Source organism: Triturus cristatus, chromosome 5_2 (genome assembly GCF_964204655.1).
Source record: "Triturus cristatus chromosome 5_2, aTriCri1.1, whole genome shotgun sequence".
Classification (NCBI taxonomy): domain Eukaryota; kingdom Metazoa; phylum Chordata; class Amphibia; order Caudata; family Salamandridae; genus Triturus; species Triturus cristatus.
Window position 1 is genome coordinate 304,514,999 of NC_140588.1, and position 18,706 is coordinate 304,533,704.

An 18,706-nucleotide genomic window follows, 5' to 3' on the forward strand; every position below is an offset into this window, starting at 1 on the left:
TAGGGTGAGAAAGTAAAAGACACACAATTGATGGACCGAATGCAGAACAAATCAAAACATTCACCCCCAGTCATGAGATCGGGGTTAAATCCCTCATTCTTTTGCTCACCATGCCACCCCAGTTTAGACCTGGCCATATGCAAATCAGCCTTGACCCTGTGCCTCATGGGAACAGTCCAGCCCGAACTGGCAAGCCAGTCCAGGGAGGACCTGGCCTGGCAGTTCGGGCTGGACTGTTCCCATTGAGGCGCAGGGTCAAGACTGATTTGCATATGGCTGGGCCGAAACTGGAATGGAATGGTGAGCAACAAAATTATGGATTTAGGCCCAGATTTCTGTACTGGGGTGAATGTATGACATTGTTCTTCATTCTGTCCATCAATTGTTATTTTTGCATTTGTCACCCCGAGTGGGACGGGTATGCCCAGACGTGGGTCCTGTGCTCTCCATTCCACTGGAGTCAAGCTATTCTGGCTGATGAGGGCTGGAAGTCCGAAACCAGTTCTAGGATGCTTATTTCCAGTCCAGGGAGGACCTGGCTTGGCAGTTCGGGCTGGACTGTTCCCATTGGGGCACAGAGTCAAGACTGATTTGCATATGGCTGGGTCCAAACTGGAATGGCATGGTGAGCAAAAAAACTATGGATTTAGTCCCAAATCTCTGTACTGGGGTGAATGTATGACATTGTTCTGCATTCTGTCCATCAATTGTTCTTTTTGCATTTGTCACCCCAAGTGGGACGGGTATGCCCAGACATTTTTCCCGTGTTCTCCATGCCACTGGAGTCAAGCTATCCTGGCTGATGAGGTCTGAAAGCCCAAAACTGGTCCTAGGATGCTTGTTTCCAGTACAGGGAGAACCTGGCCTGGCAGTTTGTGCTGGACTGTTCCCATTGGGGCGCAGGGTCAAAACTGATTTGCATATGGCTGGGTCCAAACTGGAATGGCATGGTGGGCAATTAACTATGGATTTAGGCCCAGACCTCTGTACTGGGGTGAATATATGATATTGTTCTGCATTCTGTCCATCAACTGTTCTTTTTACTTCTAGAAAGTGGGCATTGTTTTACTTAACCATCCTGTGTGCCTCTGCCTGTTTGTGTATTCTCCGTCTGGTTATGGAGTGACAGGAGCTGGGATGTGCATTCACTCTAGACAGTCACAAGGAGGGTTGAGGTGTGTCCTGCCTTTCAAGGGTGACTCATAGTGAGGTTGAATAGACCTTTCTACATTTAGAGGGGTGGGAGGAGAATTTACTAGCACCTGTCTGCTCTGCACAATGCTATCTCCACATCCTGTAGTGAAGCTGGACCAGAAAGGACAGAACTGAATTTTACTGAACTCAGAGACTTTCTCCCTAAAACTTCAAAGGAAAAAGGAATATAAATATTGGGGCCCTGACCTCAGAACTTTAGAACTTGTTAGGACTAAGGAACCTGCCAAGAAGAAGAGCTGGAGAAGCTATGAGGAGGAACTACCACTTTTCTGTGTGCTTTGCTGTGTTGGCCTGCAGTGGCTGCCTCTGTCTTGGGCAGTGAAAGGAATGGACTGGGCTTTATGCAACTTATTTTCCTGAGTTTCTCCAAAGGCTTGAGGTAGAGCTCTCCCCCTGTTCAAGGAGCAAAGACTTCAAGATCATCTGCTACTAGCACTGACAACTGTGTGTTTTATGCAACAGAAGAAAAAGCAACATGACACCGTCAACAATGCCATTGCCAGCTCCTTGACCTGTTGGCACCGCAGAGAGTACCGCCCTGCTTCTCACCACAACCCTGGTCTCCCTATCTATGATGTCCTCCCTCTTCACCAAGCCGCTGCTTGTACCGTGACCTAAGAGTACAACACTTCGCACCACCTCACTTTACATCGCTGCCCTAGTATCCCCCACAACGACACTTCATGCCGACATCAACTCAGCTGCCTGCACGGTGGCCTGGGGCACAGCTCGTAAATTACTTGACACATTGCCCCACACCGCAGCCTAGGCTCACCAACACTAGCCTAGGCCCACCCACGCTGGCGCCATCGACTCCAGATTGTTTACCGGTGAGAGAGCTTTAGCAACGACGACACTGTTGCACCATGACCTGCCAGCACTGTGACGAGCAGCAACTCACTTCACACTGCAACCCTGGTCTAACCGACGCCATAGGATGCTGTCACCGAGCTGCCACCTGTACTGCGACCTTAGAACACTGCACGCTGCACTGATGGACTTCGCATCGTAGCCTTGATGCTGCAGACGCTCCTGACTTCAACCTTATGAAGTTCGATTGTAAACACCTGTGACTTCAAGAAAATTACAACTTCTACACCACCCTCCGGGACCTACGCCTGCCCACTCCACCTCTTCGGAGCTCATCACAAGGACCACGACGCCCTGCATATCTGAGGCACTGTATGTGGGTCTTCCCGACTCTGTAGCTGGCCCGCGATGCCGCGGTCGGCCTAAACTGTTGGATGTCTTGGTTAAAGACGCCGTGATAGTCCCGGAGGAAGCTATCAACTTCAAGGAACTGTTTTTTAAGTTTATTTTTGTAATATTTGTATTCACATTACTGTATGTTGTATTCTTATCGTTTTGGTCTTGTTTTACACAGATAAATATTGCCTATTTTTCTAAGACTGGTGTGGTGTCCTTTTGTTGTCTTATTACTGAGTGTTATGTCCAAATGCTTTACACGTTGCCTCTGAGATAAGCCTGACTGCTCGTTCCAAGCTAAAAGGGGGGTGAACAGGGGTTATTTTAGATGAGTAATACCCCTTACCCTGACTATAAGGAAGAGTCCCTACTTGGGCAGGGTGCATACCTTTGCCAACTAGAGACCCCATTTCTAACAATCGACATTTGGGCCATTTGACATTCGAGGGCTGCGACCTCCCCCTGCAAACCCTCGATGCAACCTCCATCCACTGTGACCTTGTCCGCTACTTTCCTGAGATTTGCACAGAGGAGATTCACATCTATGGAGACTGTCTCTATTTTGTTCTCAAGCACTGTGCGCAAACCTTGTATGGCTTCAGTACCTCTGCTTGTGTGGGCTCCTGGTCTCACTCTGAGGATCCCTCTGGATGATCCGCCCCCCAGCGTGTGGATCTCTGCTGTAGCTGGTGCAGCGTAGTGTACTGTGATAGAATTCCCAGGGTGCTAGAGCGCTGGTCTGTCTTTACCCATGTTCTCGTAATAGTTGCTCTAATGTCCACCTCACAAGGCTGTGCAGCGTGCGTGAGCTGCGTAGCTGGGACCCCTACTCTCTGGCATCACCCCACACAAGGTCTCCAGTGTGCACCCGAAGATCACTTGATACACCTCCCAGGGGGCCCACCTGGGGGCAAGACATGACAGTCAACACCACAAGGTCCCAAACCTACCCTCCGGGTGCCCCTGCTCCTGCCACCCAGCCAGGGCAGCAGCAGGCTCCTCCTCACTGGCCACCTGCACTGCAGTCCATACCGTCACAAAGCCCCAATGCTGCTAACCATAGTCCTTGGGGGCAATGCAGATCCAGGCCTGGGCCAAAGCCATCTTGCACGCCCTCACATTGATGACCACAGGGCAGTCCCTCACCAGGCACTGCAGCGTCCAGCTCCTCAGTGGCCATACATTCGGGGGGTGCCTCTATCCTCCACTGGAAATCCCTGTGCCATGAGGTGCCCCAGTTGCTAAGCAGTTCCACAGGCCCCAAGATCACAAGCTGTCACAAGTGGCCCCCAAGGGCCTGGTGCCCTAAGCCGGTCAGTAAGGGACGCAAAAGTCAGGCACCGTCGCGTCACTCACCTTCACTGCAGACCAGGTTTCAGGATGGTCCAGCGCCACAGGGAAAGAACTCAGAGCGCGGCCGCCAGCCGAGATCACAGGCCCGGGGGCAGTGCACACAGCAGGACTCCTCTACAGGCATATCCTTTATACCTGGGCACCTTCAATGCCAGTGCCCCAAGGACCCAGGGGGTCCGATAGCAATCTGCCGAGGCCCCGTTCACATAGGGAAGGGGGGCCAATCCAGGGCCAAATGCCCTCAAAGTCCAGCTATGACCATGGCAGGCCGCGACAGAGTGGCTCAAGTCAGCCCACTCCCGTCTGCAATCTTAAACCAGGCAGCGATCCCTTTGCCAAGACCCAAGCAGCCAGATGACTGCTACTGATCATCAACCACAGTCAGCGGCACCACTCCTAGTGCAACAGTGGCCTCCAAACACCTCCAACTGTGCACAGAGGAGACAGCACAATCCATGGGCTAGCTTAGTCCCAACACACTGCTGCTCTGTCTCCCTCCAATGCAAGTGGTTACATGCTGCATCAGCAGCCCCCAGAAGGTTTCAACAGTTTGATTCAGAGCTGCAACAGCCCCATCATGGCAGCTGCCAGAGCTGTAAGCCGCCCATGGGCAGCTTGGCACACTCGGTGCAGTCCTTCGTCCACGTGGCTCCTCTGGTCCTCAGCCACACATCTATGCCCCACAGTGTCCGAGGGAGCCCAAAGTTGAATGCCCTGCCATTTGTCCGACACTACAGGGGGAACAATCAGAGAGTGTGCTGGATCGTGGAAGGCAGGGTGTAGCAGGATTTTCTTGGGTCGACCGGGAGCTCAGAGACTCAGGTTCTGTTGGCCTTGTTGCTCTACTATCTTCCCCATTCCTAAATATTATTTTTTTATTTTATTCTTTTTCTTAGCAAAGCTCAAGAGACCATAGAGTACAAAACAATGCCAAAGGTCCATACGTGGAGAGACCCCAGTAATCAAAAGCGAAGTAGATATGAGGGAGAAGAAAGTCAATATCACGTTACTCATGCCCCCAGCATCTAAGTACGCTCCCCTAGTTCTCTGCATTTTCGCCATGGTGCCCACACTCTTTCCTATTTCCTGGTACACCCCTGCTTTTATAGACAGTTATTCCTAAATATGTTTATACCTTTTTTTGAAATATTTAAATTTTTCCTATAATTTTTCTTATACAATTAAAATATATCTTAATAAAAATACAATTTGTTGAATATTTAAAAAAACAATGTAAAAGAATCTAATTTATACATTTGCACACCTTCAAAATTAACATTCTTTTTATTTTAAAATATACTTATTTTCAAAATCCCCCCACCATTATCCCCTATGTTCTTGACACAATATTTTTGTATTGCAATATTTTTTTTTTCCAAAATTCTGTCCAAATATCTGTAAAATTAATCTAAATCAAAATGTTTGATCCATACACCCTAAAACCAATTAGACTGAGCCCACTTTCAATTATTTCTGTCTTTGTATCAAGCGCATTCAGCTAGTGTATCTATGCAAGCGTCCTGATGTTTGGGAACATCACCAAATGCTATCAGTTATTTCAGCTATGTGGGTAATTTATTCAAAACTGTTCAACTAAAGGATGTTGTTCTATCCATTCCTTACTGAACAAACATTTACAGCACAAGATATGTTGCCAATTACTGTTAGAAGGTCTGATAGGGAGTGGTAATAGGACCATATTTCCAGTAATGGAAACATGTCATTTATACAGGTAGGATAAGAAAGTAAGTGAACCATTTACCTTTTCCCGCACAAGGATGGCAGAGCACTGCAGTGGAACACCCATCATCTTATGTGGATTCCATGTGACAGAGTTAGCCCTATGTAGTTAAAGCATGTATTAAATTATAAACATCTAAACGACAGGTTAGATAATGGAGACACGCATAGAAAATCAATTACCAACCTTTCAATGCCACTGAGTTTAAAGGAATGCTTCTTTGACAACAGAAGTCCACCACCCCAGGCAGCCTATTAGAAAGAAAATGCAGATGTTCACATTGAAATAAAATATTAATTTAGTATTATATATTATTTTGAGAACTTGAGATTTGAGAGCCTGATTACGATCTTGGCGGATGGGATATTCCGTCAGAAACGTGACAGATATTACAAGCTCCCCAGGATATAATGGAGTCGTAATTTGGCAGATGGGATATCTGTAACATTTGTGCTGGAGTAACACTGTCTGCCACAATCATAATCGGGCCCTTTTTTGCTTAACGTTCAACCAAAATATGTGGTTGTGAAAGACCCGTTGATGCATTGTGGGCAAGGGTCCTATCCCCCGAAATTAAATCCCATAGGATACAATGTTGTAATGGAGTAACCCATCTGCCGAGATCTAAATCAGGCCCTTGGTGCTTGATGGATCATTGTCAGCTTGCAAACCAATTTATGCAAAAAGAACATCAATAAGTTGCAACCTGTCCAGTTTATTGGGATTGAACTGATGATTTGGGTATTTAAAGGAGGTCGCAAAATCTCTTACCTTAGCAATATTTAGAAAGCCAGAGGCATTTTGTGACCAACTATGAAATGTCTGCAAACGCTAGGATGGAGGTACACAAAGTTCGGCAGACCTCCATTCTTGTTCACTCTGTACACATTCCTTATATGTGAATATGTTTAGCTCTAGCCTCGAGACAGCTGTCTATATATGTCAAAAAATGCTTTTCTTATGGAAATGTGGTGCTAAGTATAACTACCCAGAGGCAACCACTACTGGGATATATTTAGATTCACTGAAAAAAACAAAGGTTACAGACGTTATAGTTAGGCTCAGGTTTCACTTGTACAAAACCAGTGTAATTCAGCAGTTATAGTTAGCTGAGCTACCTATACCTCTCACCCACAATGCTCTGCTTATGACCTCATATACTACATCACTCATGACATAGTCAGTGACATCACTCATGACATAACCAATGACATCTCAAATGACATCATTGATGACATCATCCAGAAAATGACTAACACACCCACTCACACCCCATAGACCTTTCATGCACCCACACCAAACAACAATTTACAAACCCATCCACAGACCCATACCAGTACTTGCATACCCACTAGGTATATATGAGATACCCTCCTCCTAAATTTGGGAACTACCCTGAGTTCTCTGCTTCCTGTTATGCATAATTTATTCAGCACTCTATGCCTGAAAGTTTTGACTTATATTGTGTGATACCTTGTGTCTGGACAAAGCTATACCGCTCTGAAGAGCACCAATGAGGGGAAAACAAGTGTCTGGGGTTGCTATTCTGCATTCCACGTTGGCTTGGATGGTATTTTACCAATCCAAAGCTATTATACTGTGCCTGGAGTGGTAAAAAACCTTGTCTAACCTTGGGCGAAGAACTCCGCTCCGCCAGCGGACTTTGGGGAGTTTTACAACTCTGCTCTCCGCTCATAGCACGAAGTTCAGCAAAACTCCGCTGGCCACCGAGGGGCGGAGTTTACCGGCGCGACGGTGCCCACTCCTCTAAAGGAATTAATATTTTAGACCTGTTATGCACTGAGTGTTTGCCTTTGGATGTAAGAGTGCAGTTCTAAACAGCAAAACAGAACCGTTAGCCTTTGATTACCTCTCAACAAAAGCTTTCAGTCTGCTAAACCATCAGCACCTTGTCCAACACAACTGCAGCTTCTTGTTTAGGCATCTCATCCCGTATATCACCTCATTCAGTGTTGGAAGCTCCACTTAATTTCATTACTGACTGCACAGAATCTGTAAGCTATCCCATTAAAGGACTGCATTTGATCTGGGGTGGTTTCCTTAAAAAACATAAATGGACCATAAGAGACTTTTCTCCACTAGTGTAGGGACTTTGAAAAAATGTTTAGGTAGATAATTTATTGGATTTCATAATTTTTTCATACCTCTGATCTGTCTAGCGTGAAGGCCTAAATCCTCTCTGGATGGGAGTGGGTGGTGTGACATTCCCACAGAGCCTAGAAGGTCCCTTATCTCCTTCTTTGCCAAAGCTGATCTCAGCCCATGCGACCTCTACACACCAAGGCCTACACATGCAAGGCGGTCTGCGTGTCACTGGCTCCAACAAAAGATAAAGAGCCACCATATCCTTCTTGAATTATGTGCAGTGAGTGTCCTCTGGTTCAGATTAAACCAAACAAACCTGTTATACTTGGTTCGTACACTTTTTCTCCCAGAAGCCTTTGCGACCACAATAATATCAATGATGTTGTTGAAACCTAGCTACTTGCTCTTCTTTCTATCTTCACGGAGCTGTCTTCAGCTCAGGGAGTTCATTCCAAACTATAGGACCACCCATCGGTCACGCCTTTAATGCCATTTGTGAGAAATAATGTATCTGCTCCTCCCGAAGAGCATTTAATATGACCCTTTTTTGTTTTACTTGTAAAGGATATCCCTTTTCAATGTTGTTGCGTAGTTTGCTAAGACTTATACTTGCTGGTTTAATTTTAGCACCAGCGTACTGCTAGACCAGAAATGAGAAATGCCACGACGAGGGAGGGGTGGTGTCAATCATGTACTGTGTGCTAGAGTACGCAATTTACAACAAAACACCGGTTTGGAAGTCATCTACACCCTTCCTCCACTGCCAACCACTGTAAACAAACAGCAATTTGCATAAATCGGTATAAAAATAGTTCCAAGGCGTCAACAAACAGGGGGCTAGATTTACAAGCCCCCTGCGCCACCAGTACGTCACTTTTTGTGACGTATTGGTGGCGCATGTTACTGCTCCATACTTTCAAGGACAGGAAAAGCCACCCTGCGTGAGAGATCAGAGTTAGCTGTGAGCCCGGTACTGCCTCAGTTACCTTAAAGCAACTCTGCGCTGCTCCTGCCTGAGCTGTCCCAAGTCATCTTTCTGTGAGAAAAGTATGAAGTATGAATATTTGAAGCAACTGATGTCTGTGACGTGTTGTGCAGATTCAGTACCAGTGTGCTTGGAAGAACAGTTTCAATTGGAAATATGTCTGCAATGCGAGTCCAGTGAAGCATTCAAATTAGCTATGTCCAGTCCTGTAAAACAAATGTGTTTAAAGTAAGAATGTGGAGCAGCACTGCCCTCAAGTGGCATTTGTAGAATATTATGAGGCTGCCTAACTGCAGGTATCAGTGTTAAAGCAAATAATGGGCTGGGAACTCTACAAGTTTAGAGTACTACGCCTGCTTGTTGAACTCCACGGAATCTTGCAGAGTTTTTCTGTAACTCAGCTTAATTCCGCAGAATGAAACTCTGAGAGCTCCAGCCAGGCCTACTTTTGTCATTTTACAGCTCGGCATGGATAGCACTTTGGTAATCATATGCTTAAAGATTTAGCAGTATAAATGACAAAAGGCTTTGTTCCTTTCTAGCTTGGCATGGATGGCACTGTGCTGATCCTTTGCTCATAAACATTGCTAGAAAAACAGACATTTGAGGTGAGCAGATTCGGCGTGTAGCTGGTGCCACAAAGTGCTCTATATAGACGCTGCTCTCCACCTAATTTTGTGAATTACCCAGAGTTCTGTGCTTCCTGTATTGCATAGTTTATTTAGCACTCTATGCCTGAAAGTGTATTGTTTTGACTTATACAGGGTGCTCCCTTGTGTCTGGACAAAGCTATATCATCTGGACAAAGCTATCCCACTCTGAAGAGCTCTAATGAGAGCAAAACATGTGTCAGGGGTTGCTATTATGCCTTCCTGGTTGGCTTTGATGGTATTTTACTAATCTAAACCTGTAATACTGTGTCTGGACAGGTAAAAGACTTTGGTCATTTTATAGCTCGCACGGATAGCACTTTGCTACACCTAGGCTTGAAAATGTTGTTAATAAATGGCAAAAGGCTGTGTCCCTCTCTCGGTCAGGGTAAATGGCAATGTGCTAATTCTATGCTTAAACATTTTACTAGAAAAACAGACGTTTCGGTTGAGCAGATTCAGAGTGTCGCTGGTGTTGCTTGGTGCTCCATATAGGAGCTGCTCTGTACCTAAATTTGGGAAATATATATATATATAATTTATTTTAGTGAGTGTCAGGACAGGGGCCACTTGGTAAGAGAACTTTGAGAATCATGGGCAATGATTTTGGACTACTATAACCAGCATGCCTCTGAACACGCCCACTGGGGCTGGGCTCCAATTCTTCAAATAAATAGCTGTTCTACGTAAACCTGTTTCCTGCCTCCTCATGCCAGTGATCAAGGGCGTCTGCTCGAAACGCGTATGGCAATTTGGGATGCGCGGTGCTAGCTGACGGCACTGCTGCCTGCGAGAATGGTGTAATTCCTATGGTGTGTGGCTCCCCACTTGGGCAACCTTACGTTTTTTTATATATATATATAAATATATATATTACCTACTGGCGGTCGCCAGTAGGTAGTTATAGTTAGGACCACGTTTCCATAGGAAATCCGCAACATTCTATTTTGAATAACTTTGGCGCCGGTTGTCGAATCCTCGCGAATTTTTCAAAATAGGTGGGGCGCTACGCTCCGCTCCTACCCTGAAAGTCTCGGGGGGATTCGTCAAGCGGGGGCTGAGATAAAAGGGGGGTCCCAAAATGCGTTTTTCCCATGCATTTTTCCATAGGACCTTTAGACAGAGCTACAGCCCGAACGGCTGAACAGAATTTAATGAAATTTGGCAGAGAGGTAGTCCCCAGGTCAAGGAAGTGCCTTTTGTAGGTTTGGTGTAAATCTGTTCAGTAGATTCTGAGAAAATAGCATTTAAATCAATATATATATCTGTGGCAGCTTACGGTGCGCTTACGGTGCGCTTACCGTGCGCGTACGGTGGCGTGCGCGAGCTCACATCTGATTGGCTGTTAGATCTTAGTAAACATTCGAATCGGAAGAAAGGAGGAAGTGTCGGCCGCCATTTTGTCACTCGCACTGTCAGGGGGGTGAATAAAAAAGGTGGATAATGTGAAAAGGGGGCAGGCTCGACAGTTCCTGACCTCCTAGCCTTGGTCAGGGGGTCCTAGAAGGACCCTCAAGGGCAAAAATGAAATTTATTTTTTTTTCGAAAAATCGCCGAATGCGCGTAGCGTACGCGTACGGTGTAAACTGCGAAATTCCACGAAATTCGCGAAATTACGCGTACCGTGCGCGCACGGCAAAAAAAAATTTGCAAAAAGGAAAGCTTAAAAAAAAATAAAAAAAATTGTGAGGTAAGGTTGGCTCTTATAAGAGCCGTTGGGTTAATACAGGGATAGAGGAAAGAAAGAATGGGAATATTATAAGCGTCTACAAACATGCTGGTCTATCTTATTGTTAATAAGGGGAAGACTGATCTCCCCATAAACAATAAGACCACCACATCTTGTACACCTCATTTCAACCCTCCCAAATCGAGGGTTAATGTCCACAGGAAAAGAAGAAGGTGATGCTCCCACCTCAGAGGAAGGGCTCAGCTGAGCTGCCGATGATGTACTCGGCTGAGCATCTGAGGTTGGGCTCTGGTGACTTACTGAAGAGTTTTCTCCAGTATGTCGAGCAAAGGTCCTGGGATGTCTATCCTGCAGGTGTCTTTTCATAGAGTGATTTCCAAAGGAATATTTCTTCCTTGGATTTCCTCTAGATAAAACACGGCCACAAAGTGTGCAAGTGACCAATTGAGCATTCACCTTTTTCTCCCCCTCTGGAAAAGTAAAATACTCCCATACAAAAGAAGTCTTTTGTTTCCTCCTTCTCTGGATCATGGTGGTGCTGCTGGCCTCACTCTCAGAAGAGCTCTGCTGTTCTGCCATTGTATCCCAATGTCAATCCAGCTCCTTCTCCTAAGGGATCTCAAGCAGTAATGAGGGGAATGGGTGTGGTGTTTGAAGTTTCTGGAACTGAAAGTAGTTTAAACCAATGAAAAGTGTTCCTTGTGGGTCACATGACCTACCGTGCGCGCTCCGTAAGCTTACGGTACGCGCTCGTAAAAAAGTGCGCATGCGCAAACGTAACGCTTACGGAGCGCTTACGGGGCGCGTACGTATGACGGCACTCGCGCATGCGCATTACACGCCCCCGCGTAAGCGCGACGTTGGTTCCGCGCAACGCGCATGCGTGTACGCGTACGTCGCGTACGTATTACGAAAACGCACCGTACGTCATAAGGACGGTGCGCTTACGTGATACGTACGTGACGTACGCGTAGCGTCAGCTTACCGTACGCGCACGGAAAAAAATGCAAAAAAAAAAAAATAAAAAATAAGCAAAACCGTGCAAAATTAAATAAAAAATCCATAGGTTTAACACACATTATAGTTAGGAATTAGCATTTAAAAAACCTTGCAAATTCACTGAAAAAACCATAGGTTTCTCACACGTTATAGTTAGGAATTAGCATTTAAAAAACCTTGCAAATTCACTGAAAAAACCATAGGTTTCACACAAGTTATAGTTAGCTGTACATTTCACTCGTAAAAAACCTATGAAATTCCCCCGTTATAGTTACTGTAGGCAACTATAACTCACGCGACCGTAATCCTGTGCTGATGACACATGTGTCTGTATGAAAAAAAAATATTTGTAATATATGTATAGCTAAAATTTAATGGAAGAAGACATGGGCAAATAAGTGTCTAAATACAGTATTAGCATCAGCAGAGGATTACGGTCGCGTGAGTTATAGTTGCCTACAGTAACTATAACGGGGGAATTTCATAGGTTTTTTACGAGTGAAATGTACAGCTAACTATAACTTGTGTGAAACCTATGGTTTTTTCAGTGAATATATATATATATATATATATATATATATATATATATATATATATATATATATATATATATTCACTTAAAAAACCATAGGTTTCACACATGTTATAGTTAGGTGGACATTTCACTCGTAAAAAACCAATGAAATTCCCCCGTTATAGTTAGTTGAAATAACTATAACTCGCGCGCCCGCAATTCTCTGCTCATGACGTCACATATTACATCACTCATGACATGGTTAGTGGCATCACTCATGACATCACTGATGACATCATCCTTGTGATAGAGTGGCGGTCGCGCGAGTTATAGTTATCTCAACTATCTATAACGGGGGAATTTCATTGGTTTTTTATGAGTGAAATGTCCACCTAACTATAACATGTGTGAAACCTATGGTTTTTTAAGTGAATTTGCAAGGTTTTTTAAATGCTAATTCCTAACTATAACGTGTGTGAAACCTATGGTTTTTTCAGTGAATTTGTACGGTTTTTTAATTGCTAAGTTATGTATTTATTATTGTATTTTTTATATATTTATTTTACAATAAACTATGTATTTAATTATTATTTTTTAATGGTTTTTCACCTTGCGCGCACCGTGCGCGCACCGTGTGCGCACCCCGCGATTTTTAAAAAAAAATCTTTTAAAAAAATTCTGCCTTCGGTGTCCTTCAGGGACCCCCTGACAAAGGCTAGGGGGTCAGGAACTCTGTACCCTGCCCCCTTTTCACGTTCGCCACCTTCCTTTTTCACTCTCGCACTCAAAACAAACAAAATGGCGGCCGACACTTCCTGATTTCGACCGATTTGAACGTTGACTGACATGTAACCACCAATCAGAATTACGCTCGCGCACGTTAGGGTGCGCGCACCGTGCGCGCACGGTTGCGCGCACGGTGCGCGGCTATAGATATTTATGTACTTTAACTGCAATTTTCTCAGGAACTACTGAACAGATTGACTCCATATATGCAAAAGGCACATCCCTGACCTGAGGACTACCTCTTTGCCAAATTTCAAGTAATTCTGTTCAGCCGTTCAGGCTGTACCTTCGACTAAAGGTCCTATGGGAAAATGCATGGGGAAAACGCGTTTTGGGACCCCCCTTTTTTCTCGGCCCCCGCTTCACGAATCCCCCCGAGACTTTCAGGGTAGGAGCTGAGTGGAGCGCCCCATTAGTTTTGAAAATTTCGCGAGGATTCGTCAACCGGCGCCAAAGTTATTCAAAATAGAATTTTGAGATTTCCTATGGAAACATGGTCCTAACTATAACTATCTACTGGCGACCGCCAGTAGATAATATATATATATATTTATAAATACATATACCTATATATATATATATATATATATATATATATATATATATATATATAGGTATATTCACTGAAAAAACAAAGGTTACAGAGACATTATAGTTAGGCTCAGGTTTCACTCATACAAAACCAGAGAAATTCAGCAGTTACAGTCAGCTGAGCTAACTGTAACTCACTCCCCTGCAATACACTGCTTATGACCTCACATATTGCATCACTCATGACATGGTCAGTGAAATCACTGATGAAATCTCAAATGACATCACTGATGACATCATCTAGTGACTGTCAGTGTTTTTAAAAGGTTTGAGTGTTAAATATATGAACCAACGTGTATGGATGAATCAGTGTGTGTATGAGTGCCTGCATGGATGATTCAGTAGGTGCATGACTGACTGTATAAGTGAGGTGTCTCAGTGAATGTATGGGTGAGTGACTAGGTTGTGTGACTGTCTGTATCAGCCTGTCAGTTGGTGCCTAAGTAGCTCTATGAGTTGTTGAGTGGGTATGTGAGGGGCCGTATGGGTGATTGATTGGTTGTCTGAGTACCTGTATCAATGTATGAGGTTCTGTGTGGGTGGTTGAGGAGGTGTGTGACTGCCTCCATGGATGAGTGAGTTAGTGGCTGTATGGGTTAGTTAGTGCATCTGAGAGGGGCTGTATTGATCACTGAGTGTGTTTTTGGCTGTGTCAGTGGTATATGGGTGGGTAACTGCATATGTGAAAGGCAACATAGGTGAGTGTTGGAGTATATGAGTGACTGTATGTGTGAGTGATTGATTGTGAGAGTGGCTGTATGGGTGAGTGTGTGCTTGTGTCAGTGACAATACAGTTGAGTGAGTATGTGCTAGTATCTGTATGAATAGGTGAGTGGCTGTGTGTATTACTGTATAGGTGAGCAAGTGGCTGTGTAATTCACCCTATTGGTGAGTGAGTAGGTGTGTGAGTAGCTCTATGGATGACTGACAGTGTGTGAGTGGCTGCATGGGTGTATGAGTGGATATATCAATGGCTGTATTAGTCAATGCGTTAGTGTATGAGTGGCTGTATGGGTGACTGAGTACATGTGTGTGTAGACCTATGAATCAGTGAGTGGGTGTTTAAGTACTGGTGTTGGTGTGTCAATGGTTTTGAAAGTTGGAGTGGGTATATGAAAGGTTATATTGGGGTACAAGTGGGTGTGTCAGAGATTCTGTGGATGACTTCATCAGTGATGTAATTTGAGATGTCATCAGTGATGTCACTGACCATTTTATGAGTGATATGTGAGGTCATAAGCAGTGCATTGCGGTAGCATGAGTTATAATAGCTCAGCTAACTAGAACTGCTGAATTTTTCTGGTTTTGTATGAGTAAAATGTGAGCCTAACTATAACGTCCCTGTTACATTTGGTTTTTAATTGAATTTCAAAGGGTTTTTGAATGCTAATTCCTAACTACACCATCCCTGTAACCTCTGTTTTGTTCAGTGAATTGCTATGTTTTTTTAACTAGTTGCCCCAAGCCCCAGGCCTGGCCTCTCCGTTGGGACTGCAGGGTGAGTCTCAAGACCCCAACTGTCCCTGCCGACTCCCTGCCTACTGTGGGAGCAGGCATTGCTTTGAGACCCAGAGAGCTGCTAAACATGCAGCTCCCTGGATCTCAAAGCAATTTGTATGTTTCCCTGATGGTTTGACAGTGGGCAATTCCTGTAATTGCTCACCCAAAATATTATCCATGTTGTGGTCAGCCACTCAGGATTTACTAGATCTCCTTTACACTGGGCAATCAGAGCAAATTTGGACCACATCAGTGCATACCTACATTCTTTACCCCTTCATGCCTAACCCAAGCTCCTCTTTAAATATTATGTTTTTTAAATGGATAAGTGGATTTACAGTAAATCATAAAAAGCACTGTTTCTGAATAAAGTTCTAGTTTGCAAAATTTTGAGTAAATCTGTTCAGCCATTTCTTTCGGTTCCTATTTGACTTAGCATGAGAAATAGTACTTTTGGGACACCCACCCTTTTTGACCATATGAAGGAGCTAAGGTGAATGAACTTTGATTTTTGCAAAGCTTTTTGCAAGTTAGTCAAACATTTCCTATGGTAACTCTGACTTAACGGTAACTATATATATATATACCAGTAGCGAATTATATCGACCATTTTTTGATGCCTTTTGTTTTTAACCTAAGCTCATATTTAAAAGACACCACTGACCTACTGAGACACCTACAAGAACTACCATGGCAACCATCCTACATGCTAATCACAATGGACGTCACGTCACTTTATACAAACATCGAACATGACATTGGATTACTAGCATGCAGTTATTTTCTCAAAGAGCGCGACATAAAACTGAAACAGCACAACCAGATGTTAATGGACATGATCCATATGTGCCTCACTCAAAACACTTTCCTTTTTGGAGAAGAATTTTTTTTACAAATTAAAGGATGTGCAATGGGGTTTTCCTTTAGTCCCGGATATGCCTGCCTCACCATGGGTTGGTGGGAACAAGAAATAGCATGGCACCCCCAGAATGATAAATATGTCAACAAAGTAATGAAATGGTTAAGATATATCGATGACCTTTTAATAATCTGGGATGGGACAACGGCAGAATTTGAGGAATATTTCAAAATTCTTAACTCTACAGAAGCAAACATAAGATTCACATACAATATCAGCAAGGAAAAGGTGATCTTCTTAGACACGGAAATTTACATCGTGGATAACAAATTAGAAACCACGCTGCATAGGAAAGAAACTTCAACAAATGCAACATTGCATGCAACTAGCTTTCACCAATCTTCGGTTAAGAACAACATCCCATACGGGGAATTCTTGCACTTACGGAGAATTTGCTAGGAAGAAAAAGAATGGGAAAAACACAGCAACAACACGGCCAATAGATTTACACACCGAGGATACCAAAAAGGAAATATCCAAAGATGTTGGAAGCGAGCCTATGAAAAAAGAAGAGAGGATATCCTTGATGAGAACCGGCAGAAGATCAATAAACCAACTAACAGGAATGTGAATCATTCAGAAAATACAACAATTCGATTAATTTTGGATTATTCCAAGGAATCAAAAGAAATAGCGAACATTCTTCGGAGAAACTGGAAAATTCTACAATTGGACTCGACAGTGGGAGAAATTGTGGGCAAGCATGCCCAAATTACCTATCGCCGAGCAAAGAATTTGAGAGATAAACTGATACATAGTCATCATCAAGATCAAACTAAAAAGAAAGGCACACAATGGTTAACAACGAAAGGCTTTAAAAAGTGCCACATGTGCAAAGTTTGTCAGATTGCCAAAAACACAACAGAAGTAAAATTACCAAACGAAAAAATGTGGCAGATAAAGGAACTAATCACATGTAAAAGCCAGTTTGTGGTATATGTAATCGAGTGTCCATGCTCGTTGAAGTATATAGGAAGCACGAAATGCGAACTTAAAAAGAGAATCTTGGAACACGTCAGAGCCACAGTCAACAAAGACAGGAGTAATGCTGTGGCGAAACATATGGAGACCAACCATGGAGGAGATTGGAAATCCCTATGTTGTTATGCCCTGGAGACCATACCCCTACATGAAAGAGGGGGTGACCGGGAAAAAACTTTAAGACGGAGAGAATCATACCAGATTCTTAATTTCAGGACCTTTACGCCATGGGGCCTTAATCAAAGTGAGGAACTGTATGTCCACTTGTAGAAACATTGACTCACAATGCTGTTTTAACTAGTGTGATACCTGTGAACAGGAGAGGAAGTTGGCTTTAAAGCATAAATGAATTTTTAACCTTTTGTTAGTCACATTAATCTAGTCACACAAAACCCACACACTTATAGCTAAAAAAAACATATACACACAAAAAAACAAAAAAAACACACACATGTAATCAACACATATTAAAATCATTCTTTGGTCGACACCATACGGACATATCTTTTCCAGTTAGCAAGAACTATGATGCACTTAACCGGTGAGAGTCGTTCCCCACTAGAGGGGACACAAATCAATCTGTCCTTACATCATTATTGGGAGGATTACCCCACTAGAGGGTATCACACTAACACAAGGGGTAACCTTGCATATATTCAGTGAAACGCTAATTATCAAAATAATGGGTTCCCTGTGAAACCCATTGAGAACCGGTTCTCTATTACAAACAAAACACAATAGCGGCAAGGGACCCACATATTGACGATTGGTTGTAGTTGCAAACACCTTGTTAACAATGTATGGGGGAAAAAAATACATATACCAGAATTCCATGTGTTAAGTAAGGTTTGACGTGAACACCCACATGACTAACAACAAATGTTCTTATTGGACAAATGCAATGTACAATGCTAACCGTGACCAAGCCATCGGTGGATGGCGAAACGCGTTGGTTGATTGATACTGGAGAACTACTGAAAGAAAAATAAAGAAATTGGGATAATTCAACAGACTGTGAGTGCGTGCTAACTGATTTACTGCGAAGTGAATCTTTGGGATGATATATATATATATATATATATATATATATATATATATATAACAAGCAGTTATTTTTCGTTTTTCCTTCCGTACGAAAAGCTTTGAGGAATGTGTTCATTTGTGACCTGAATAACCTTGATTATGGAAAAACGACCTGCCTGCCATTAGAGATAAAATTAAAGGATGTGCACGCAAATATGGCAGCCAGTTATACTGACATTTAGAATGAACATTGAGGGCAGTCCTTTGTTGCTGACTATGATTTTTTTCAACCAATGAACTGAGTACTGATGAAGGCATTGCGCCGAAATGCATTTACTCTTTTAATCAGCAGCATCCCGTGAGTGCTCCATGCCCCTGGTGTTTCTCATACTTACCGTGATTTCACCCTCACGTAATGGAAAAAAGCACCCGTCCAGAGTTCGGCAG

At 43.6% G+C, this 18,706-nt stretch overlaps 1 protein-coding gene across 5 annotated transcripts in view; it reads right to left on the reverse strand.

Moving 5' to 3' along the window:
• The window catches only part of LOC146822909 (glutamate decarboxylase 1-like), a 931,087-nt gene that overhangs the window by 187,583 nt on the left and 724,798 nt on the right, over positions 1 to 18,706 (reverse strand). For all 5 annotated transcript variants that reach the window (XM_085607065.1, XM_085607066.1, XM_085607070.1 and 2 more), the window contains 2 exons: positions 5,702 to 5,766; positions 5,537 to 5,615 (listed from right to left, as the gene is read on the reverse strand). In XM_085607065.1, coding sequence (XP_085463191.1) covers positions 5,537 to 5,615; positions 5,702 to 5,766 — 144 coding nt within the window. The remainder of the gene's footprint in view (positions 1 to 5,536; positions 5,616 to 5,701; positions 5,767 to 18,706) is intronic.